The sequence below is a fragment of the Aptenodytes patagonicus genome, chromosome 13 (assembly GCF_965638725.1).
Source record: "Aptenodytes patagonicus chromosome 13, bAptPat1.pri.cur, whole genome shotgun sequence".
In the NCBI taxonomy this organism is placed as follows: domain Eukaryota; kingdom Metazoa; phylum Chordata; class Aves; order Sphenisciformes; family Spheniscidae; genus Aptenodytes; species Aptenodytes patagonicus.
In genome coordinates this window covers 3,830,506-3,856,731 of record NC_134961.1, presented here as the reverse complement: position 1 = coordinate 3,856,731, position 26,226 = coordinate 3,830,506, and the positions used below count along the sequence as shown (strand labels likewise).

Below are 26,226 nucleotides of genomic sequence, written 5' to 3'. Positions count from 1 at the left end.
AATATATTGACTTGGTTTTGGCTTTTACCTTACTACCAGTTCTGAAATACAACTTTTCATGGTGCGGTGTTGGTGTTAATGTCGTGTCTGCTTTTATTTGTCCTTTCTGATGTCACGAAGATGCTTAGACAGCTATAACTAGAGTTCCTGAGAGAGATTCCTTAATTTATCCTAGGATTTCACATGTAATTTATACTATAAAGGTAACTATGCCTACATGAAGAGGGTATGAGGCACAGGCACCTCTGTATTGAGCCGTTTGAACTTTTCTTGTTATTATTCAAGTATCTGGTGCTTACAGGATCATAGATACTTGGAAGACCACTCTACCTTAGAAAGTTCTATGGGAATGTGTAGATTTCCCATTTAATATTTGTCCAGGTTATGCACTGTTAAGGTGAAAGAACCATAGAGAACTAATAACAAGAGCTAATATTTTTCTCTTTTGCAGAAATGAATATCTTATATTCCAGAAGATAATAAAGTTGGAATATGACTTTCCAGAAAAATTTTTTCCCAAGGCAAAAGACCTTGTTGAAAAGCTATTGGTAAATATTTGCTGCTGTTAAATGATTTGATGACATTGGAAACATTCAGCTTATGTAGTTCTTTTTCCCTGAAGTCTCTATGCACTCTGTTGCAAACCTTATAATAAGAACGACTGTGAGCGTTATTGACTGCATAGGGGAGTGTCTTGAAAATCAACATCCATTATTAAACAGCACTTAGATTATTTTTTTTTTAAACCTGAATTCTAAAGTGTGGACAAGGAATGTCTCTCAGTGAAATGGAAGCAAATGGTTCTAAATACTGTGCATTACACACAAGTTAAGATTCAAATACTTAGGTTTACATAGTACTCAGATTAATTCTTGCTGAGTTGTATAATGAATTGTTTAGTTGAAAACAGTGTTCTATACATCACAGGGAGATACATTCATTACAATGTAAATCAACTGACCTTGCATTTTAGCATGTACTTACCTTGCACTTAATGCATGTCTCAATGGTATCAGCCAAAGAATTACTCTGCATGTGAATGTTTGACAGATAGGCAGAAAAAATAGTTCTGTCTCATCAGTGAGATATAGCCATGACACTAAAATGAATATGCAGAGAACATTTTGGGTGGTATAAGCTTTTTGAAGTTCCATAGTCTAGCATATTAGCATGGGGTGGGGGGGCAAGGAGGAAACTGTGTCTTATGTTTGTGGATGATGATGAGTGCAACCATTGTAAGGGGCCTAGCAGCATGTTCCTGTGTCCAGGCCAGCTCTATGGCCAAGCCAGTGCCTGCTGAATGGTAAGGTCCAGGTTGCATCAACATCCTGAGAACTGTGCGGTTTTAGGGTGCTTGAGAGGTTGATGTTTGACACCAACAATAGCTTCCACAGCTTCTTGCATCACTAGAATGTGATGCTGGGCTATACTTCAATGAGCTATGTATGCTCTGTATGCTTGCTTGGTTTTGTTTCTGTCTTATGAAGAAACAAAGCCAAAAAATTGTGTGGACCCAAAGGAGCACTCCTTTCTCTAGATCTGTGAGCTGGTCTAATACAAAATGTTGCTGATCATGTACTGACAAATAACATCTTGTATTGTAAGCAGTCTCCTTATATTCTAGATATGTGTGCTTAGGGCAGTGAGACCAACTGGTTTTAAGTTTTCGCATGCCGCTGTGCATATGTGAATGGTGCTCACCCCTTCCTTGTCGTTCTTTTATGCATGTTAACTTAATTGTAATTTGCTCAGGTTCTAGATGCAACCAACAGATTAGGTTGTGAAGAAATGGGAGGATATGGACCTCTTAAGGCTCACCCCTTCTTTGAATCCATTGTGTGGGAGAACCTACATCTTCAGACACCCCCAAAACTTACAGCGTATTTACCTGCTATGTCAGAGGATGATGAAGACTGTTATGGAAATGTATGTTTGTCTATTGCTATATTCAGGTCTGATGGAAAAACCTCTGATGAGACTTTGATTAAAGCATAATTATTGCATATTAAATATTTTTATTGAAACTACTGATTAGTTATATTTTAATGAAGACTCGATTAATAAGAATCTAATATAAAATTGCTGGTTAAAATTTGAACTAATCCGCATTTTTTTCTTCTGATGAAGTGAGTGTTTGGAAGAAATAGTGGTTGGCTTGCTTTTGACCAAGCATACTTTTTTGGATAAGTGCCTGGTAATCTATAGAGAGTAGGCTGTCTTTTTGCCCAAAAGCATAATAAACAAAAGCATGCTTAAATTAAAAGCCGCAGTTTAGTGCTAAATAAGCTTTTTAATCAAAGAAATGTCTTCATTTTGTTTCCTCCTTTAGTATGACAATCTTCTGAGTCAGTTTGGTTGCATGCAAGTTTCTGGTTCTGCCTCTTCCCATTCACTGTCTGCTCCAGAGACAAGTACACCACAGACATCAGGAGGAAATATTGAACAGTATATTCATGATCTTGACAACAATTCCTTTGAGCTGGACTTACAGTTTTCTGAAGATGAAAAGAGGTTACTTCTGGCAAAACAAGCTGGTGGAAATCCTTGGTAAGATCTTTGAATATAGCTCATCTGTTGCTTGCACAGCAGTAAGAAATCAAGACAAATAAGTATTCTGATTCAAATTAATATTTGTCAATCTTAATATCTTCAAGCAAACAATTAGGAACTAGGGGTTTTTTTTACTTCTATTTTTAAAGCAATAGTAGCAAAAACCTAATAACTATGTTTCTAAAATTTACAAGGTCTAGAAGACGTTGTGGAGTATGTTTATAAGATAGGCAGAAATGACGGTATACCGGTGCTGAGAAGTCTTCCCTCTACAGAGTCCTAGAACTAGAAAAGGTTCCTTCTTTGTTACAGTTACCATAAGATTTTTTTTTGTATGATAATATTCTGTTGGTATCTAACCAAAATACCTCCAGACTGTGTACTTACTAGCATTTATCTTCACTCTTGAGAGGAGTTTCTTATTTGTGATTCCCACCTCCCCTGTCAGATTTTAGAAAAAACTCTTTGGCGTGGAATGAGGAAGAGTTCAAAACTCATCTAGTAAAGTTGTTCAGGACTCTCGGGCAGAAAAGGAGACACTAGGGAGAGACATGGAAAATTGCTTTATAATAATAATAAAAGCTGTTTCTGTGGAAGAATTACTTCTGGAGTAATAGTTATTTTTCTTTTTTTTTAAGGCATCAGTTCGTAGAAAATAACTTAATCCTAAAAATGGGTCCAGTGGACAAAAGAAAGGTAAGGGCTTTTCTTAATTCCCTGTACAAGATTCAGCTGTCACATTTTTACACAGTTGCAGCATAGATAAGGAACCTGTTCTAGAGCTTCCTTGTTTAATTTATTTGTGTCAAATTATTTTGTTTATTTTTTAAAATGTAGAGTTTTCTTGTGAATAGATTGTTTTTTCTTAATTTAGCAGTGTGTCCTTCATTTTTGGAAAGGGCTAAAAGTAAATGTGCTATTGATGCTTTCATTTCAAGACTGTAGTAAACAAGTTTTTGTTCCCTCTCCTTCTCCCAATCTGATATAGTCCACTAAACACTTTGTCTTGATGCATGTCTGCATGTGGATTGAGCCACAAATATTGGAAAATAAAATACAAGCCCATATTGTCCTAAACTGTGGTGTTTTTCCTGGATCTGACTAGTGCCTAGAACAGCTTTAGGTATTAACTTTAACATGGTACAGATGAGCAACGATAGTCTGTGTCAGCTTTACAGGAATGTAGCTTCTCTTTCATCTAAGTTACTACCTGCTTGTTCCTAATTTTCTCCACAAAATCATGAGTATTTATTTCTGTACTGGAATCTTTGACAAATAGATTTTGCTTCACTCTGTACAGCTAGTTGTTTTATGTTGTGTTAGAACTTGAAGATGCTTTCTTAAAACAGTACTTGTGTTTTGCCATGTAGTAGGAATGCACTGCAACCCCTTAAAAAAGGAGTGAGGTCAAATAGATAAAGCAAAAGAAAAAAAAAAGTCCCCCAAACTCAAACTTACTATCCTATCACTGAGCTGTTTTAATTCTACCTCTGTTGTTAAATTTGGAGATCTACACACTTACATTTTCTTTCCTCATGCTTTTTTTTGCATTGCTGCTTCTGATGTTCTTGTTAGGGATTGTTTGCACGTCGGCGCCAATTGCTGCTCACAGAAGGGCCCCACCTGTATTATGTGGATCCTGTCAACAAAGTTCTAAAAGGAGAAATTCCATGGTCTTTAGAGTTGCGGCCAGAAGCCAAGAATTTTAAGACATTTTTTGTTCACACAGTAAGTGATTTTCTTCAATTTCTTTGTAAGTTGCACTAATGTCCTTGGACAATTATTGTAAGTTGTTAATGTAAATTTTTCTAGAGAAAATATAATTCCTTAAATACAAGTCTTGATAGCCTTAATTTTAAAAAAACACAAACCCAACCCCCCCAAAAAACAATTTAAAAAACCCCCCTGACATACACATTTCCCACAAAAATACAATTGGTTTTTTTATTATTATTCATGTGTAAATAAACTGTAAGTGGATTTGGGGATTTAAAGGAAGTTCTTAAGAAGGACTTTTAAAATTTAGCCCTCTTTGTATATAGTGGATCACAAGGAGTGTACCAACAATATATGACTTGACTGCTTAACATTGAGATGCCAGATGTATGTTATTCACTAATACATAATGTTACATAACTGTAATTGAATTAACTTTTGGAAAGATTTTGAACTGATTCTGGATAATTATTTTATTGGTAGGTGCAGAATAACTACTGCTTTTTTGTTAAACTGTGTTTGGAGTACTCATTTAAAATGTTGTTCACTTATAGCCAAACAGGACATATTACCTGATGGACCCAAGTGGGAATGCTCATAAATGGTGCAAAAAGATACATGAAGTTTGGCGGCACAGATACCACCAGAATGCTGCTAAATAGTAAAGCTCATCCAAAATTTCCCAGTTTCCCTACTTGCTGCTAGAACTCCGTGTGCAGCCGATCAGAGGAATCTTTTCAACCCACCTGTTACCATCTCAAGGGGAAGCATATGTCTGAAATGTTCTGTGTTTTTTTTTTTTTTAAAAAAAGGAAAAAAAAAGAAAAGCAAAAACCTAATGGAATTCAGGGTCGCTTTGCTCGCTCTTTGTGCTTCTGTTGAGGCTTCCACATGCATATCATTGCAGTGAAGATCTTGCTTTTGTGCACTTCAGCTCAATTTCTGCTGCAGACTAGTGGATAGACGTTGCATTACCAGCTTCACTTAAGATGAGTTAAAACCAATCCACACGCACACACGCCGAATCATGTACCAGCCTTGCATTTTGTGGGGCTGGAGTTTTCTGTGACTTTCAGATTATCATTAAACTGTATTTCATCAGGGAGCTTTTATATGCCTCTCCTAAGCACCACCTCTTTGTTTTCTCTTCCTTTCCTCACAGTCCCCCAGCTCATTGGTATATGGCATTTATAGCCAGGTCAGTTGCACCGCTGTGTAATTCCTAATATAGTTCTGGTTGCAGGATTTACATGGTACTTTAGTAATTATGTGAATGAATCAGATGTATGTGTCTGGCAGACAGGCTCCAATGATACAGGTTGTGAGAGAGTAGAATGCTGAACATGGCACTGAAAGTTTTCTAAAATTGAAATGTTGGCTTCCGAAGCATATAAGATTTTAAACCTTCAATTTAAATTTTAATATGAATCATATGTGTGTTTAATCAAGGGACAATAAACTTACCAGCATGCTTGTAACTAATGCTAACTAAAAAATTAACTAGTTAGTATGGGGGGGGAAAAGGTTACTATTGAAGTAGTAAATAGTTTTTCACCTTTTCAGGAGATGAGGGCTAGAAGCTTTCTTTCCAGGGCGTGCATGTATTGTGCATTTTAGTGGGGCCAACCTATTTACCTGGGTAGAGGAGGAAGTGTGAAAGCTTTGTACAATTGATTACTTGATGGTTTTTTGTCTCATTGTATAATGAGATGTACAAATAATCCTATTTTTGGTCTTTGACAAATATTTAGCAACTCTGAGAAAAAATTTAAGCAATTGAAATATTAGATCCATAAAGTAATCTGGGTAAAAATTCAAAGGAAAATATTGATACAGAGGGGAAAATATATGGTACTTAAGGCATATCTATAAAATGAAAATATTTTTCATATCAATCTCCTTTATCCTCTTCAAATTAAGGCTTTTTTTTGTGGTCAAACATTTCTTGTAACGTCGCAAAGACATAACTTTATGTGCTAAAAACAACTTCCCTAATGATATTTTCAACGTGCCCATGTTCCTGAACCTTGCAGAGAGGAATGACCTAGGTCTGGACAAAGGCATTCCTTCCTTGTTTTAAAAGCAGTATAAACATCACACCTATTTATTCACCTTCTACACATACCATCTCTTTGCATTTTGAGGTCTCTTACTATGATGTGCTTTTCCTTCCACCAACGAAAGAAATGTTCCACTGCAATGTTGAAAAAACTCATGGGCTACCGTTGTAGAAGCAGTATTTTAAAAGCAGTGGCTTATCAGGATTTCTCAGAAAACACATGAATGTTGGATATTTTGTTGTTGTACAGGGTGAAGGAGATTTATTACTGATCTCTTAAACTGTTATGTGGTTGAACTTGATGACAGTTCAGCTTTTCCAGTATCTTTCAGTCTTTAAAGGAGAGAGTGCAGTTGCCTTTTCTTTTGGAGGAACTCCATCCTTGTAGTCTTCTGTTATCCCACCATGTACACAGACTTGACAAAAGTAAATCGCTGGCTTACAGTGCCTGGTGTTAGGGGAGCTAAGGTGTACTGTAAATGGCTGAGATGAGAAAGATAGAACACCATTCCCTTTGCATCATGAGAAAATTCATCATGTACAAGGTACATTCTTTGTCACTAAAATTTGAATAGCACAGCACACCTTCTACCTGTGCCTGTATTAATCCTATAGTTACCATTCTAACCAAGAGGACATGTATTGTAAGTTTGTTGCAGTGCTGTCCATTTGTTCTCTGGCTGTCAAATTCCGCCTGTATGTTGGGTCCACTGGAGGCAACCCTACCACTTTTGGATTTAGTCTTTGGTATAGAGATGTAGACGTATTCCCAACTTTTATACAGGAGAGTTTGGCAGTGATGGAAATTCATGGTGCCACTGCTGTTTGGTGCGACAAAACTTGGCCTCGCATAAAAAGTCTAGCAAAGTTGTTCTGCTAATAGTGAACACCTTAGCTTCATTAGGAGGTGGAATGATCTCCACTGGCTTCTTTGCTAGGTGGAAATCTAGGAATGCTTAAAGATTTTTTTTCTGTAATATTTAGACTGGTAGTCATTTTGCCATAACAAAGTAATTACTCTGCTTTTTCACACCTTGAAAATCCTCTCAGTAGACTTCCGTCCTGCCCACCAAAAGCTTTCAGCCAAAGAAATCTTGATAGCAGTAAGCTATCAAGAAGGTGTCTGGAAGGCTGATGTCTGCATTCTAGTATTCCCTTTTTTTCTTTTGACAATGCTGTCATTAGAAAACTGTGAGCATCTCTTACAGGCATCCCTCCCCTTAGAACTTAAGTGTTCCAAACCAAGTCTTCCTTAGCTGCTGCTTTTTTGGGAAGGGACTAGAACTTTTCTGGGAGAGGTATTTGTCTGTCTTGGACTGTAAGTGAAATCTGTGGTTTTGAAAGATGGCAGAAGAATAGAGTGAGGCAAGACAAAGCAATCATGTGGATTTAAGTATCTTTCACCGGTTTGTCCACTTAAATGTGTTTTGGCAGGTGCTGCATACTATGAAGGGCTGGTTCCTATTTTAAATACTTATAGCTGGAGTGGGGTAGCTTCAGATCTTTGTCCTGAAGATCACTCCTGTGGTTCATGGGAGTCCATGGAATGAAATGTACAAGGGAGGTTCTTCAAAGCTGCAGATAAGCCAGTTAATTTCTCTGCTCTTTATCCAAGGCCTTTCAAAGCACAAAAAGGGTTGTTAGGCACTTGAAGACTCTTCTTCAGGCTCCTCACTGCAAACCTACTGAAAACCCAATCTGTTGATTGATTCATTCAATCTTTTGCATTTTGAACAATTGCCAATCATTTGTAAAGAATCTGGTCAGTAATGCTGTAATTTTGTTTTGCTTGGGATTTGAACTTCAGGAAGGTGTGTTACTGCATCTATTTTCTGTGGGGTGGAGCTTAAGAAAGGATGAAGTATTCCTGCTGGAAAGGATTTTTTGGATCACACTCTTCTATTCAGTATCTAGCCCACTTCCCACAGGAAGTTTAAAACTACTTTGATAAACTGGAGAGACGAGCTTACTACCATTGGTCTTAAAGTCCAGTTTTGAGAAGGACTTATATTAAGGAAGGCTTGCTTCAGATGAGACGTTGAGGCATTGTGAGCAGACTGATATTACCTATTAAGATCTCAATTGCTAAGCACTTAGATGCTGAAGACATCAAACTATCAGATAGTACTGTGCTCCACTTACTTTTTTCCTTCTGACGTGATTTAGTTGTGAAGTGTCTGCTATATATAAGCCTGGGAAAAACTCTGTAGGTTGAAACAAAGATGTGATAATTGTAATCCATTTTCATAGTTCAAGATGCTTAATTTAACGTGCTTGATATCATTACATTTTGTGCTGGGAACTTTGAAGAATCCTGAGGATTTCCCACATGTACATTTAACAGTTTCTTTTGAATGATTTAGTAAAGTCAACACAATTACTTCATTTGGCCTGTGGACAAAACATTTGATTTCAACACCTTGCTGAGGAGAGAACTTACGTATTAATAGTTGCCTAAAGTTGTGGTCTGTGATTCTGATCATTCTTTCTACTAGTGAATTACACAAATAGGTGTGGTATTTATATCTGAAATTTTGCTGAATGCCTGTAATATTTTATGCAAATATTTTATTAATCAAATGGAAGTGCTCCTGCAAAGCTTCATGACACAGATTGTCCATCAAGTGAGCTTACAGATGAGTAATCCTCTGACCCAAAATGGCACGCTTTCAGTTAAGACTGGTAATTTAAGAATGTTTCCTCTTTACTAGAAGAAATAATGACTTTTATACAGCAAACAATTGGAGAGGTTCTTAAGCACCCAATAACCTGGTCTGTCTGTCAGCATGGCAGTGAATGTAGATGGTTGCCGTTTGACAAAGCTTCCTATGACCATGTACTAACTCTGATTGGATGTGGCAAATGTTCTAAATTGTAGCAGAACTTACAATTACTGTATCTGACAAGAGAAAAAATAGGAACCAGGAACCATAATCAGTTTTGATAGTTGTATGCTAGCTGTTTTCAGGTTGGTGGCAGTCAGTTACGTGTGTAATATTCTCTACCTGGTTTGTAGCTGTAACTGTGATGTACAGATAAAAGGAAAAAAAAAAAAACAAAACAAAAAAACCCACAAAAAAACCCAAAAAACCCACAAAAAACGATGACAAAAAAACCCATGAAACAAAAAATCCCAAACCCTCCTCAACAAGCACCACAAAACAATCTCCCCACCTCCACGAACTCATGAAAACAGAAGCAAATAATGCAATGATAGAAGATACACACGTTTGTATTTTTATTCTTATAAGGTTATTTGCTGGCTCTTGTTGGCCTCTAGTTCAGTCTGTGTTATTTAAATTCTAATATATGAATTATTTGGATTGAATTCATGTTCGGGGCCATGGTGTTGTATGTATTGATGTACAGCCTTGAATGTGAATAATTATTGTAAACTATATTTTACACCTTTTTTCTGGCTTTATTATATAAATTTTCTATTGGTCGATGATTTAATCATATCTCATAATTTAACGGCTGTTTACTCTCCTCTTGACAGCTCTCTGTGCTGTAGATGTGTAGTTAGTGACTGGATGATGGATTTCACTGATGCTTGGTGGTCTGTAATAAAGGCATGCAGGGTCCTGGCCTGGCCTCCGCCTCTTCCTTCCGCCGCGGGGGGGCGGGCGCGCGGGACCTCCGGCCCAGCGGCGGCGCTCGCGCCTCCGGGACAGCGCCTCGGCGCGGCGGGTGGGCCCCCCGGGGCCGCCTGCTGAGGCCGTAGTTCGCTGCTCGGGCGCGGCGGCCGGTCATCGTGGACGGCGGCTCAGGCGCAGGCGCTGGGCGAGAAGGTGGAAGAGGGCAGTTCCGAGCGGACGCTTCCGGTGGGCGGTGCGCCCGGGGACCCGTAGCCGGGGCGGACCCTTCCGGCGGCGGCGGCGAGGATGGCGGCGGAGAACCACTGCGATTTCCCGGTTCCCCCCATCGGCGGCCTCGGCCTGGGAGGCCCGGCCGGGCCCTGCCGCCGGTGCAGCTCGGCGCCGCCGCCCGGCGCGGTGCCCGGCAAGTGGGTTCGGCTGAACGTGGGGGGCACCTGCTTCCTGACTACTCGGCAGACGCTCTGCAGGGACCCCAAGTCCTTCCTCTTCCGCCTTTGCCAGGCCGACCCCGACCTGGACTCGGACAAGGTGAGCGCGGGGCTCGCCCCGCTCCGCTCCGTCGGGCCCCCTCCCCACGCCGGGCCCCCTCCCCATGCCGGCCCCACCCGCCGCACGGCGCCGCGGCGAGGGAGCGTTGCGGCGGGCGCCTCGGTCCCGCGTGGGGGCCGGCGCTGCCGGGGGTCCGGTGTGCTGTGCCGCCTTCCTGCCTGGCGGGCTGCCGGTGTTCCCGCTGGCGGTAAGGCAGAGTAGGAGGGGAGCGCGGAGCTTGGAGCTGCTCTGAGAGGCTGCAGGAGTGGCAGCGACGGGCTCTGCCGTCGTCGGGGGAGTTTGTCAAGGGTCGCGTTGCTTAACGAGTCCGTGTGCTTCCAGGGAGTTGAGTTTGGGGGGGTGTGAGGGCGGGCTGATTTCACGCAAGGCGATTGGGTTTGCGAATAACACGGCTGCTTGTAGATCCAACGAAGGAAGCACAGGACCGTTCATATGTTTGTTTAAATTTTTACGTTGTCCGACCGGCCCTAGTTTTAGTGTTTTAGTGGAGTGTCAGCCTGCACTGGTGTCCTGTTATTTCTGCACTGTCATCACTCTCGTTCAACTTCAAGAACCAGCTCAAACTACTCTTGACAATAACCTCTTACTTAGCCAGAGTATTCTGTTTCAGCAATTCCTTGAGTAAAATATTACTTATTCTGCATGGACTGCAAATGGTGGGTGATGCTGGATATTTGGATATTCATTCTGACTCATTTTTAGGAGGGAAAGAAAAGTTACCGATAAGGACTTTATTTATGAAGTGGTATGTAGTAATGGCTATAAAGTATTCGTATATAGTGCTGGCTCTGAAAGAGATTTTAGAGCATAGTGGTCAAAAATGGACTTCCAGTACAGTACACTTAAGGAAAAGAAGGGAATGGCTTGTAACCCTTGAACATATAACTGACAGGTTGAAAATAAAGAGTTGATTTTTATATATAAATTTTTAAATTGTAATTTTTTTTTTTAGTGAGACTAGTAGTAAATTTCTTCATTTTCTCATGCATAACTTCCAGAAAGGATGCTTAAGAAGGCAGGGAACAGAACCTGAATGGTGTTCCAGAGTTAGAGAAAAAATACCTTCAAGTGTGGTGGTGTGGGGATTGTTTTTTGTTGCCTTTGGTTTGGTTTGGGTTTTTTTGGAGAGGATTAGCTTGAACTGACTTATAAAAATAAACTTAAAAATGTAGGTGGCTTGCTGATAGGTCAGAAACTGTCTTGGGAGGGGGTAGGAAAGCTTTCTTCTAAGGTTTCTTAAATAAATGATAAGGTACGCTTAGTGATTAAGGCACCTGTTTGGGTTGTTCTACTGCAAAAAGGTGCTTATTTACTATCTCTCAATGTCATCAGAGAGAGAGAGAAGGCACAGTTTTAGAAGAAATGCTTTAGTTCTAATTAAGGCATTTGGCTGCCTTTTTTCACCAATTGATGAAATCAGTCATCTTTCACAAGCACAATCATGAGGCATTGCTATCTTGCAAAAATTTCATGAGGCTACTAATCTAAACATTTTCTTTTTTACTGCGCTTACATTTTTGGGTTGTAGCAGCAAATCATAAATTTATGCTAAGGTTATTTAGCAGGCTATGGAGAGACCTGATGAATTTTTTTCACGTTTCTAGACTTAGTTATGGTTGTTCATAGCGTACATGACAACTTAAGCTAGCTGCAGTCGCAGCTATAGAAAGATATTCTTTGCTTACAAGGAACATGCTTATATGTTATTTGAGCTGCTTAGATGTTACTGTCATCCTTTTTTGCCATGTAGAAGTCTAGTGGAAACCACTTTAGCAAGATGCAAACAAATTGCATTGTCCTGTCATTGTGAGTAGCCTTTTTTATAAGACTGTACCTGGTATAGTTAATCTTCAATAGATTATTGTGCAAATCAGTAATGTGAGGCAAGCAGTAGGTATAGAGAGAACTACAGACTGTTGTGGAAAATCTGGATTTAGAGAAAATCCTATTATTCAGAGATGCATTCTCTAAGCTTATGAACCTGGATGTCTTCAATTTGATGTACAAAAAGAAAAGCCTTTCCTGGTTAAATATGCGCTATGGTCTCTTGTTTTCAGTACAACCTTTGTCAGGGTTTCATGCCCCATTGTCTTGGCCATCTGTAGTAATTGATTTTCACTTGAACCATTCAGAACCTGGTTTCTGCAGCCACCTGTCATCTTGGATTTTGCAGAAGTGGCCTACCTCTTAGATTACCCATCACAGTGTATTAATTACAGTACCTAAGATTACTTAAACACGTAAAGTCTTTCTTCCAAGGATTTGATTCAGAATCTTTAGATTCTTCATCTCCTGTAAACAGCAAAACATAATCCAAGCAGTTCCTTTTTTTCCTCTGAATGATAACAGATATCATAGATGTCCTTTCAAGAGAAAAAAAAATCCTTCCCTGACATCTCACCAGTTTGTGAACGTACCGTCTTGATACAATAGCACATCAATAGATTGTCTGTATGGTTTAATTTTGAAATATCAGATGCCTTTAACTGATGAGCACAGATATTTCAAGGGAATAATTGATGATACTTGTTTTATCGTCCTGGACTTTGGTTCTTCTCCTTTGCTGCATATATGTAAATCAAAATCTGATGGTAATAGATTTGTTTTTTCCCTTGTGGTTTTACTTTTTGGAGTTCCATTATGAGCTGTAACCTGATACTAAGTTGACATATTTTTCTTAATCATACAATAAGATTATTTACAGTGACTACTATGCAGCACAATTTTGTGCTTATAAAACAGTCGTTCTTACGAGGTGCAGCTAATGGATAAAGATACTGCCCTCTTACAGCTTGAAGCATTAGACCTGATCTGTGACCTATAATTTCCTGGGTTTGAGTCCATTGTGGTTTTTTTTTCCTAAAAATCACATGGGTTTTAAACACCTAGTTTTAAACTTTAAAGTGAGAGAGAATGTGTATTTGAGCTCGTATGTAGGCTGATGCCTGTTACACCCATCCCAGACATACTTGTCCCTACCTCCAGATGAGGATGTGGGGGAGGTGGGGCAGGGAGAATCCTGAGGGATGAGCCGGCAGATGAGATTATCAAAACTGATAGCCACAGCCCTCTGTTTGAAAGAACTATGAAAAATCTAACCTTAACAAGGTGTGTCATATTTCCTGTATGGGGAATTTGTCTGGGATGCGCTTCAGTAGCTCACTTTGGGAAGTATTTAGATGTATGTTCAACAGATTAATATTGAATTGGGCTCATAATACAAAACACATTTTATAGTTCATAGGCACATTTCATATTCCTCTGATCACGCTCCATCTGATAAGTATGTAACTCAGCAAAAATGGAGGAGGAGGTATATTTTTTTTACAACTTCAGTGAGTTAAACCAGCTTGTGGAAAGCTCTAGTGTTGTCCCAACTGACAAAAGGGAGGAGGGCTGATTGCACGCCTAGAAGCAAGACCAAGCAGAAGAGCCAATAATTAAATTAGCTCGTACACCAGTAAATGTATGTCTTTGAAGAAAAAAGTTTAGTTCACATTCTTTCTTGCTTTGCAAGATTGCCAAATCAGAGTCTTTAGAAAATGAAGCCATAAGAAATGCTTATCTCGGATGAGAACAGACCTATAAGCAAAACCAAAAATTAATAATAGAGCTGTTTCTGCCCAAACTCAACAAGTGAGGCATATAAAAATTAACCATGTTGATACATTAAGAAGTTCTGAAAGAGGTTAACTGAATGAGTTTATTAGAAATGAGAATAGGAAACGGAAATAGTTCATAGGTTGTGTTTTACAAATATCAGTTGCATACATAGCGACTTTACTGTAATTTCTACACCAACATGGTTCTTTGTTATTTAACTACATAAATCATAAGATTTCCTTATTGCTTGCTACTAAAAAGAATTGAAAGGCTTCAAGAAAGGTAGCATGTTTGCCTTCAAATTATCTTCAGGTGCTAATGCTGAACAAGGCCATGCAGCCTTATCTCTTGGTATCAGATATGTTTCCAGTTGCAACAGAAGAAAGATTAACCTTGGCACACCCTGTGGCAAAACTAGCGTTGAATGGAATGAGATAGTGATGGTGATTCTCTGAATTTAGTATGTTTCACAATGTGATATGCATCTTTGCATTTAAGACTCTTCTTTGCATTTGAGAATCATTTTAGCAAATGAATGAGTGTTAGTGGTCATACCTACTGTTCACAATAGGATTTCTTTTCCGGCGTATTTAAATCTTGCTTTAGAAATGAATACGTAAAAAGAGACAAGCAGTCTTGCTTGCTTTTTCATCCTTGTTTAACTTATCTAATGCTTGTATTAAGTTTTACTGCTAGATATTTCCTGATTTCAGCACCTTCCTATTTTATCTATATACCAGTTTTTCTTTTATAAACTGTTCTATCGTTCTTTAAACTTTCCCCTAAGCCAGAAGATCATCAGCCTTTCTTAATAAGGTTTTTGGCAACAGTATTCATGCTTGACTTTTAATGCCTTTCTAAAGTTAAGCGTAATTGTACTGAGGTAGAATCTGTTAAGGAAGGAAGGAAGCAAGCAAGCACTGAACGTTTTAGAAAAATCAAAATCTTCCTGGCAGCACATCCTTAACTGTCAGCACTAAAAAGTATCTTAATTGTAGTCATTATTCGAAGATATAACTGAGATAAACTTTATTTGTCCATGAGATTTCTGACTAGCTAGGTGGGTTGTGCTATTAATGTAGTTTTGATTAGTACTGGCAGTCTGCTGATGCTCAAAGTTTTTAGGTCACATAGTTTGAGAAAAATGTGTTCTGAGCATCTAGCTCAAGACTTAAAAAGCATAGAGTATAGGGGAGACAATTATTTCTAAATCCAGATTTAGTGCCAAATATTATTGTATTTCTGTGCATATTGCTGCCTTTAGCAGAATAACTGCTTGCTCAGTATATGTAAATGATGTCAGCTTTTTAGATATCCATGTTAGAGCGCACAGCTTTGAGCCAAGAGCTTGGTGGTGTGGATTCTGAGTGTGTCCGTTCTGGAAAAGTATTTGAGGAGAAGTCTTCAGGCTAGTTTTGACCTCAATTAAGATAATTTACTGGAAATAAATTTCTGACATTTCAACTAGTGTATTAATGCAATTCTTGGGGAGAATGTTAAATGGGATTAGGGAGGTGTAGGTATTTGGTCCTACTCTTGAGTCCTGTGAGAATCCCGTACCTGATTCTGGTATCCACAGTTCAAGGTCACATCAAAAATTGGAGAACTTGGAGGGTAGTCACAGGATGAAATGTGATTTGGCGGAAGGTTACAAAGAGCAAAACTGTTTTTTGGCAAGGAGTTTAAGGAGTGACTTCTCAGTCCAGAAGTACATACATGGAGACGAGAAATCTAATAGTGAAGCCTGTTCAGTCTAGCAAAGGTATTGTGAGATCCAGCTGGTGAAGTGTGAAACTATAGTTGTCCAGGCTAGAAAGTACACATTTTTAACAGTGACAGTAATTAGTTATTGGAGTGGCTTGCACAAAATGGTTAGGTTTCACCACTGCTTTCTAAAGATTAAATTTCACTGTAAATAAATTGAGTCCTATGTATGTTTTAAATGAAGATCAGGCTAAGTATTCAATGTGATTCTTTTGAGCCTCAGTCTCTATAGAGATTGAAGTGGAAATGTTTGAGACTGGAATACATAATTTAAATGTTTTGGGCAATATTTTTCAAATTCTTTGAAAATACATGTGCATTTTGAGTCTCCTGTCTCCACGAATGCTGGATTGTAGATATGCTTTAGGGTTAATTAATAATTAATAATAATAATAATAATAATTAATGAGGAAGGAATATGATTGTGAGCTACGCTGACTTTTCATTGGTATGCTGAACCAGGTGATTGAAAATTTAAGAGCAAGTTATTAGGCTTCCTCCAAAATTCCATGGTATTTGTAACTTGGACTAAACATTGGTGTGGGAGAGTGGTGGTAAACAAATGCAGCCTTCACTGTACCTCAGCAATGTTGTCTTTTAAAAGGTGTCCTTGTAAAAAGGAGCGGGTATGGAGAAGGTCTAGGACTTACGGACAAGGAAGGAAAAACTTGCTAGAGAGAAGAATGTAATGCAAAACCAGAACTGGGTGAAGATACAAACACCTATGTGGTTAATCAACACTTTTGTGTTGGATACGCAAAGACGACTGGAGCATTTGCAAAGAGTGGCAAAATTTGTATGGAACACCTATGGGGTTGAAATGCGAGGTTATGTGACTATACTGAATAGAGAGGAAACCTGAGTTTCAGCTGCTGTTCTGGTAAACATTAACACCTGTTTGTATAAAATATATCTACAAGAGAGAAAACTGAGACCTTATTAGAATATAGATTTGTCTGGCATTTGTGGTATTCACCGGAAACTTGGGAAATGGCTTCAAAATACCCACACTAGTTGTGTCAGTGAAGATTCAAACTTGCTCAAAGCTTGTAGAAACCTAACTAACTAGTTAGCAGAGGAAGTAGCATAGCTGGGACAGCACAGTCTATTAATATTCAAGCTAGCAAGCTTAAAGCTAGTTCAGTTATGTCTGTGCAAACTGTAGCTACACCTTTGAACTGTCTAGATCACATTTGAAGTGCAATTTATTACTCATCTTCAAATAAACCAAAAATGTTTCTTTTAGAAAGAGCGTCCAAAATTCTAATTACACATGAGAATACAATGTGTTTTCAGGTACATGTGGATGAAGCCAATCCTGACAATATTCTGAAAGTGTGGAAGGACTTGTGACCCATATTTTGAGAGTTCTAGGTGGAGCAGATGACTACATTACTGTGTCAGCTTTTATTGGTTTTATGATTACATAAATATCCTTAAAGATCTAGTGTAATCGGCTTTTCTTAGTGTTTTCAACATGAAGTGCTTAGCGTACGTTGAAGGATAATCAGGCCGCTCACTCTAAAGGAGGAGTGAGAAGGCATTTCCTATAGGAAGATGCCTAGAAAGTAAATTTTGTGCCTCTTTTGCCTGTGCATTCTTTGCGTATTGTTACAATATTCTTTACTGAATCGTTTACATTTTGGGTCTTGACTCCCTGGCACTAGTCTGTAGCACACCTGTGTTGTAAGGTCAAAGTCCAAGACACGCATCTTTCTCTTTGGAATAATGTTCATTAGTGCATGTTTTCCCTATATGTAATCTGGGTAAGCAAGTGGCCAGTTACTCTGAGTTGTTCAGTCTATTTATAATTTTGCATGGAATTTACATACTAAAGTGAATCCTGTTGACAGAATTTGGATTGCTCACTGTTAGAATTTAGCCAGAGTTCTTAAACTTTAACTATTGATATTAACTAATGTAAAAAAGGAAAAAAGTTACTATTATACCATAAATTATAAGACTTTTGGGTTCCTTTTTCTTCTTTTTTATTATTTTTTGGAGACACGTTGTTGCCTGAAAGGCTTCATAGAGTAAACTATGACACTAGTGAGATGGCACTTTATTCATATGTGGTATATTATACATATGTTTGGTATGATATTTGTATTTATCAGTGTGAAGATTAAGCATTTTTATAGATTCTAAATGGTAATTTGGTGAGGAAGAAAACTTGATAGTGGTTAGGAAAGGAATGAGTATAACGGGGAAAAAAGTGAGATGAGGAACAACAATGGGAAAAAAGTTTGTGGATGATGAGGAAAATGGTTAATAATAGAATTGCTTTTGTCTTCTACCTATGTTATGTTTCACAGAGTGGATGCTGTCAGTATGTGTAAAGCATGTTTGGTACAAGTGCTAATAATAAGCTCTGATGTGCATGCTACGCTAATGAATTCAGGCAATGCAGGTTGCTGGTGACCTCTCATTAGGTAGAAGTTGAAAGAGAAGGCCTGACATAGCTTGTTCCCTTTGTGTTTTTATTGGAAGCCTGTTTAGTATATAGAAATCTACTCAGTTAAGAGTAATGTCAGATACTGTAGTCTGTAAAAAAAAAAAAATAAAAATTTTGTGGCCTTTTGTGTAAGGAGTGAAGTAACCATTGTTACTTGAGATTTCATTTAGAGCTTTTAGTTACTTTGCTTCTGTGACCCACCTGTCTCTAATGGTGTAGAGCTGGTGGCCAGTATTGCTTCAGAGGGTGATGTGAGAAAACACTGTAGTGTAAAAGAATACAATAACCTTATTGAAGAAGCTTGTTTCTAGAGACTTATTTCCCTTAACTGGGAGGAATTCCAGTTTTGTAAGCCCCTATGTTTCTTAATTCAGTTCAACTGATGACCAAAGACTGCTTTTTTTCTTTAAAACAGTGTTTCTTTTTATCAGTTTTAATCTTCCTTTCCAACTTCACTGGTTTCCATTCCTGTATTAAATAATACTTTTCAGGTTATAATTCATACAGTTGTCAGCTAATTTAATTTCTTTGGGTTGTGTCTGTAGATTGTTCATTCTTGAAGTGTTTTGGTAATGTAAATATATTCAAATGTGAAACATTAAAAAGATACCATTTTATGCATTTCATCTATCTACTGTTTTTGGTGCATAGTGTCACTTCTGTGAGACCATAAGTTTAGGTCAGAAGAAATGGTGATTAGACTTCATCAAGCACTGTCTGCTGAGTGTAGGTTAACTGACAGCACATTTTAATATATTAGCAGTTTCTTGAACAGTTAATTTTATGTAAAATATAACACCCCTTCACTTCTTCTAAAATGACAGTGTGTCTAAGCGTGTAAAGCATTTAGCTTGTAATTATAGAAAGATGTTTATGTTTTTTGTAGTTCAGGCTGTGGTCTTTCTACATTCCACCAACGCTGGTTAGACAAGCGTAGTTATTCAGAAACTAAATCCATGTACCTGAAAATACATCAACCATTTTTTTTTCCAATGAAACATTTTAGGAACTTTAGATACTGTTAAGTAGAGAGAGTTTTCAGGTATCACAGTTCAGTAATCAAACTTTTACATGTCAGCATTAATGTCCAAATGCAAAGGATTGGGTCAGTAGGATTTTTTTCATGTGAAACAAGAAGTATCACTATCACATGTAGTTTTTGGGGAGAGTGATTCAAATTTAGCTAGGATTGTTGGTAGTAATACTTTTTTGGTATCTCCTGTAAACTACTAGAATATTAAAAATAAGAATAAATAAAAAAAGTATTTGGGGTGCTGCCACCTGTCTCCAGTATATTTCTGTAGGATATCTATTGCACCAAAACTTTAGTACCAAACCAGGTACTAAAGGATTAATACTGTCAGTGATCCACTCGATAGTAGAAAGGAGCAGTGGATCTATTAGACGTCTGTCTTATCAATCTTTCTTAGACCTCTGGCCAGCACAAAGTATTGTCAGTACTGCATTGATCACAGGGGTTCACACATAGACTCTAAATTATGTAGGAAATACCAGTTTTGCTTCTTTATCTGTTTGTCAAGAATATCAGCTATGCAGGCGAATTTCTTGAACTGTGTTTTGCATTCCACAAAATGCTGTACTCTGTTCAGTAAACTGAGCATCAGTTAGTTTGATCTGTCCCTTCTTTGTCTGCATGAGGTAGTTGGGAACTGCATCTTCAGTATACTTTTTTTTTTAGAAGATGCACATACAACCCTTGCTTGGTACACAGGTGTTCTCAGTACCCTGTGAGTATTTGTACATCTGAGCTAAGGCAAAACCAAAAGCTTTTAGAACAAAGTGTTGAGGTTAAAGAGAAGGTAGGTTGGTTTGCCTTTAATTTAAAAAAAAAAAAAAAAAAGCTGGTATTTGAACCTCACTGGAATGTAGCCTTTGTTCTGATTCTTCAGGTTTCCAAACAAAATGATAGTTTCCTGTTTTTGTTATGTTTAACCTTAATTTTCAGTGTTCTCGGTGCTTAGATCTTTCATGCTAACAATGTTGATAATCTTTTGATAAGGGGCTGGGGGGAATTGGTCAGATAAGAGAAGTTGTGTAGTACATGATTGAGTTGAGTGATCAGTCTGATACAATTACAATTACATTGTTGAATTCCTTTTAATGTCTTTTATAAATTTGGCTTTAAGGGATGTGGCTATGTCTGAATACCTGCTTGCTATTTAGATGCCAAGCTGAATATTAGCTTGCCATTCCTGCTTGGACATTCAAATCATTGTGGGGTTTTTTTGGCTTGTTTGTTTGTTTGTTTGGGGTTTTTTTTGTGGTGTTTTGGGGTTTTTGTTTTGTTTTTGGTTGTTTTTTTTTCCCCCTAATGTAGGATGAAACAGGTGCCTATTTAATAGACAGAGACCCGACCTACTTTGGGCCAGTACTGAACTATCTCAGACATGGAAAACTGGTTATTAACAAGGACCTAGCTGAAGAAGGTAAGATGTTATTAAATCTCTTGCTTTCTTGTCACTTGCTTATTATTTTCACTGCTTTTGAGTCACCAAAAGTAACTTACACGTAGATGGTAAATCTTAATCAGTGTAGCATTTCCATCTGTTTCAAGAGAAGCTGATGGGTATTGTGCAGTTATAGCATATGCTGTTATCTGAGTGTTTTGAGTATGATTCCTGATTTCACAACCCCCGTCCCTAGTTAGAAATAGCACACAAATCTTCAAACATGAGGGGAGATGCCTTTTATCATATAATCTTGTATCTTTCCTGTATGACTGTGTGAAATATTTGGGTTTAGTCCTCTTCAAGAAAAAGAATACTGGCTGTGAAACAAGCTTTAGAAGATGTAAAGCGAAGTAAGAGTGAAGTTCTGGGATGTTCAGATGTGTGGATTATGCTCTTGAAGAGTAAATCCTGCCCCCAGCTTCTTCCTCCCTGTCCCCAATTCATATCAATTTTACCCTAATGGACAATGACTGTTTTAAACCATATAGTACTAAAACTGTATTGATAAGATATTGAAGAAATTGATCAGAGAGAAATACAGTCTAACAATATTAACAGGAAATAATGTGAAATATAATTTCCATGTGCATTGTTAAACAGTACGTGCGGAGAACAGGTGAGGCTTGAACATGTGAGTGGGAGCAGTCTGTAGTATGTGTCTTGAAGCTTTTGTTTCAGGGTCTAAGATCTCAAATGACAGGAAGAAAAATTTTCTGCACACTAGCAGCTGCAGCGCCTTTCAGCAGGACTATTTGAATTTCTCTTTCATATTCCAGCCTGAGGCAGGGCCTGAGCTATAGTGGTTCATCAGTCTGCTATGGAATGGCATTTGTGCTCCTTTTTTTGGTTTCCTGCCTCTCATTCTATATGTGAAATGGCATCAGTTCTCTTTGGGGTTTTTTTAGGACAGTTTTTCAGAATGAGCTAGACTTTAAACTACATGTGCCTGAAGGAAGCCAGAATCATTAGGTTGGTAAATGAACTTTTCCTAGGGCAAAATAAATCATTTTCTATAGCTGTAGAGAAGATTGTAGAGAACCGGTTGGTGCTTTTGGCCTGGAATCCTTGCTTACACTCTCTTTCCAAAAAATGTTCTTATACTAGGTGTACTGGAAGAGGCTGAATTCTACAATATCACATCACTAATAAAACTGGTAAAGGACAAAATAAGAGAAAGAGACAGCAAGATCTCACAGGTGAGGCTGTTTTCTAGTGTGTTTTTGATTATTTGTTCTATGGCAAGTAGTGGGTGGGTTCCATTTTTTTTCATTAACTGCTCATTTCCCCAGTAAGATACTGAATGGCTGCCTCCATCGCTGGCTGAGCTGGAACCCTTAGTACACAAAGATTAATATTCTTAACTGCCAGTACCTGCCAGTTTGCTTACAAAGAGCACAGGCATGTGGTTCTAGTTCTTGTTCAAAAACTGAAAACATTCTGAAGAATTGTTCAAAAATGTCTGGTAATAGTAGAATTTGTCGTAATACCATTTCTGGAAATAGTTATTTTAGAAAACAGCTTTTGTAGAATATATTTTTCTCATACATTTAAATACTCTGAATATGATGAGATTGCCTAACTATGGTATAACTGCTGTTTATACAGTATGTTTATACAGCATACATACAGATGCTGTTTAGCTCCTGTCATGCTTTTGTAGCAAGGTTAGTTTCTTTATTTTTAGTGCTCTGTAGTTGAGAAGACTCTGCCTCTTCTCATAGCAGCTTATGAATATTTCTTCATGAAAGTGAATATGATAGAGAAACTGTTAAGTAAAGAAAGTATTCAGGTTTGTTCTTTAACTCTGCTGCTCTGGCATTCCCTGATAACTGAGTCTTCATGGAGATACTACAAACTCATGTTGCCAAATTTCTCTTGAAGCTGGGTTGCGGGATAGCAGAGTTGCTCTGATAACATTTTCTAAAGGGTTTCAGCTTCAATGGTCCTAGTTATTAATTGCTCTGGATGGGGAACTTTAACAGGGAAATAAAGACATTTTTGAATATGGTCAGACATTCCTTAAAGTTAAGTAGGCCTCTGCAGATCCTCAACCTTCATTTTGAATTATGTGGTTTGCTACCATATGGAATGACAGGTAAGTCTTAAGATTATTTTGTTATAACTGTTAAGTAGCACTTTCAGTCCCTGAAATATTCATGAAGCATTGAGTCTTCTGCAAGGTGATTCTGAACAGATGAGATTTCTTTTAAAAAAAAAAAAAAAAAAAAAAAGAAAAGAAAAAAAAGACAAGGTGTCCAAGGTGTCGTTGCTTACCATTTGTAAAGAATAAGGGCAACTTTAGACAAGTCACAAACATAGTGAATTCCATGCTGTATTGAGCATCTTGTATTTCTTCTTGAAGGTGCCAGTCAAACATGTGTACAGGGTGCTGCAGTGCCAGGAAGAGGAACTCACTCAAATGGTTTCCACAATGTCTGATGGCTGGAAATTTGAACAGGTAAAAAAACCATATGGGATATAATTACAAAGTCTTCTAAAAATTCAGTTATGTGAAAGAGGAGTATAAAGTCAATTCTGTGCATCTTTTTAAGTGCAGTCATTTTCAGAAATTGGATAGATAAAGATACACAGTTGAGTTAAAATTTGATATTTGTATTCTTATTTGTCAGACAACAAAAAAACTAACTTCCCAGGAGGTAAATTGTGCTGACTTTCTAAAAAAACATCTACATCATGTTTGAAATGTAATTCTTCGGTGTCCACACACGAGCATTTGAAGGGTGAATAAACCAAAATTAACTAATACAAGTTTATACAAATGGTAGGTCAGATATAAAGAGCTCTGGGTAAAAGAGATGAGCTTGGGAGAGAAATGTTTGTCAGGCCCAAACAATGATTCTGACGCACGTAGGAGGGTGAACTTAACCAGTGTGGATGTGAAGCTGGATAGGTGTGAGCTACGTGAATGTTTTTGTTCTTTACACTGCATAAAAATAGGTTTGTGTGTACATTCAAGAATACATTGTGAAATTGCAAGATCTTTCTGTTATCTTTGCTAATCTCTGTAAATAAGAAACTAACTACATGGCCTCTTCATCCTTCACATTCCTAACCTACCGGAATATTTAAACTGCTTTGGAGCAATGAATCTGTTAACTCTGGAGTGAGACACAAGTGCTCAGCTGCCAGCATCTTTTTCACTGTCTGGTGCCAACTGTAGGAGAGATTGGAATAAGCACATTATTATCTTATCCTGTGCAGTCTCACTCTAATAATGCAACTAAGCAACATTTTTAAAAAGTACGGCACACACAGGTAAAAGAGAATGTTTTGTTTATATTCCATGAAATGTGTAAGGTGCTGGTGTCATGGAGACAGCTGTGATCAAATAAACTAAACCAGCACAGAGAAAGCTTCTTACGTTTCAGTTCTCCAGCTCAAGTATTACCAGGTCTGTCTGGCATGCCAGAAGCTGAATGTTGTTTAAGTCTCTGAAAAAAGCTCTCACTTAATGCACATGATTGTTTTTTGACCAGTGCAATGACAAAGTTTTTTTGGCATTCTTCTTTGTCACGAGAAACTAGCTTTCATTACAAATAGAGATTCTTTACTTTTTGACAGATTAAATGATACTATGGCTTTTACCTGTCCTAAAGCCTTGTATTCTTTGGGGATATTGTATTTGGGAGTAATACTGCTTTGACAGTGCAACTGCTGAAAGAACTATTATAACCTCTTAGAATTTAGAATCTCTTTTAGAACTGGAAAATTAGAGTGGTTTTCTTGAATGTTATGTTCTTGTTTCATCCAGCTTTCTCCCTACTTCCTCCCTTCCCCATGTTGCTCTCTCTTAGACACATAGTTTGAAGTAGATAAACACAACAGCTGTATGGTCTTATAATACTCAGCTTCTCATTACCTCAGACTAGGCCATTCTCTCCTTTGGTTGCATTGCAGACCTGCTTTTAGCAAACATCACTGGAAACATGATTAGAATATTCTGTATAATCTAAACAGCTTTATTGTTGAGATTTGAGAATGCTGTAGCATTTCTGTAATTTTTTATTTTTTCTAAACCTGTGTTGCTCAGCAGCATGCTTCCTTCAGACGCGGTCTTTGGGATGGCACCTACCATGCTTTGTACATATTATCATTGGTGGGATAGAAATCATCAGCTTTTTCAGAGGAGTAATATTCCTATGGGTTGAGCGTCCTTGTGCTCTGTGCCCCATATAACATGTTTAAGTGGTTGGTTTTGATCAAAAATATTTCTCTCCCTATAACATTTCAAAATGTTATTGTAAAATACAATTGGATGTGGTGATTAAATAGGAGTGAAAGGTGTTAAACTTCTGGTGCACTTATGCAGATGTATTGATGCATTTTTCCAAAGAATACAAGTGAAAGCGCTGCTAGAATACTGCAATTATGTATCAGTCCCAGTCCAAAAACTACTGCCAATAGTTGTGCTGCCCCACTTTTGTGATTTCAGTGGGTTATTTTGTAGATGATTTTTAGCTTCAATTGTTACCTCTTCAGGCAATCAGGAAAAACAATATTTTGGCAATACTGCATGAGAAACTTTGGGCTATACAAAATTGCTACATACAAAGGCTTTAGACAGCAGTGGTGTGTCAGTCATGTAAATTTGAATGATTAATGTGATCTGAGTCTGTCACCATAATGCTGTCTTAAATATGTTCGCTATATGAGGAGGATGGTATTTAGGTGCTGCCTTCAAAATTATTCACATAACAATAGCAGGATAAAAATAAATTTACTGTTCATGAGCCTTCTCATCAGTAGTAATCTCCAGTTTACTCAGAATAGGCAGTTGTTGTCTAGTTCTTCATGTTTAATTTAAAGCTCTAATCTTTCTCAAGTGCATTGGCAGTCTATGCTTTAATTTAAATGGGCTAGGAATTGTCATGTGTTATTAAGATAAAATATTTTTTGTAATAACAAGTTGAGAAGTTTAGCTGAGGTTGTTCTGAACTTCTGAATTATTAGACGTTTGGCAAGTGTGAACAGAGTTCTTGGTACTGATTTTTATGGGAACAAGACAGACAATTTTTTCCACTCCACTTACTTTCTTGGATCTTCTGTAAATTACCCCTTCTAAAACCAATTTAGAGCACTCAACTTTTTTTCCTCTAGTTGACTTCATAAGTTTCCTTAGCTGTATTTTGTTTATCAATATCCGGAGCAAGATGAAGCTCTTTCATACCCAGGCTTGATATATTGCTTTACGTAACACCTTCCAGTTTTATATCCACGTTACCTTCTGCACTTGGCAAGTATGACAGGAAAATAATGCTCACTTTCATAATGCACCAAACTTCGTTTATGTTTTTCAGAGTAGTTGGCTACACCACAGTGATATGGGGAGTTTTCTGACTTACTACCAGTAACTCTTAACTTCCCTTGAAATTGCAGAGGGCCTTGCAACTGCCTCCATAACTTTTAAGTATGTTGAAATGAAAGTTGTAGCTTGATAGC

General features: G+C 37.9%; 2 protein-coding genes across 4 annotated transcripts in view; both read left to right on the top strand.

Moving 5' to 3' along the window:
• Positions 1-9,909, top strand: part of PDPK1 (3-phosphoinositide dependent protein kinase 1) — a 38,686-nt gene extending 28,777 nt beyond the window's left edge. For both annotated transcript variants that reach the window (XM_076351500.1, XM_076351501.1), the window contains exons 9-14: positions 452-548; positions 1,753-1,926; positions 2,330-2,547; positions 3,189-3,246; positions 4,126-4,278; positions 4,821-9,909. In XM_076351500.1, the coding sequence (XP_076207615.1) occupies positions 452-548; positions 1,753-1,926; positions 2,330-2,547; positions 3,189-3,246; positions 4,126-4,278; positions 4,821-4,928 (808 nt within the window). In that variant the 3' untranslated portion in view covers positions 4,929-9,909. The remainder of the gene's footprint in view (positions 1-451; positions 549-1,752; positions 1,927-2,329; positions 2,548-3,188; positions 3,247-4,125; positions 4,279-4,820) is intronic.
• Positions 9,910-10,209: 300 nt separating this feature from the next.
• Positions 10,210-26,226, top strand: part of KCTD5 (potassium channel tetramerization domain containing 5) — a 40,606-nt gene continuing 24,589 nt past the window's right edge. For both annotated transcript variants that reach the window (XM_076351178.1, XM_076351176.1), the window contains exons 1-4: positions 10,210-10,452; positions 20,634-20,742; positions 21,871-21,962; positions 23,129-23,224. In XM_076351178.1, the coding sequence (XP_076207293.1) occupies positions 10,210-10,452; positions 20,634-20,742; positions 21,871-21,962; positions 23,129-23,224 (540 nt within the window). The remainder of the gene's footprint in view (positions 10,453-20,633; positions 20,743-21,870; positions 21,963-23,128; positions 23,225-26,226) is intronic.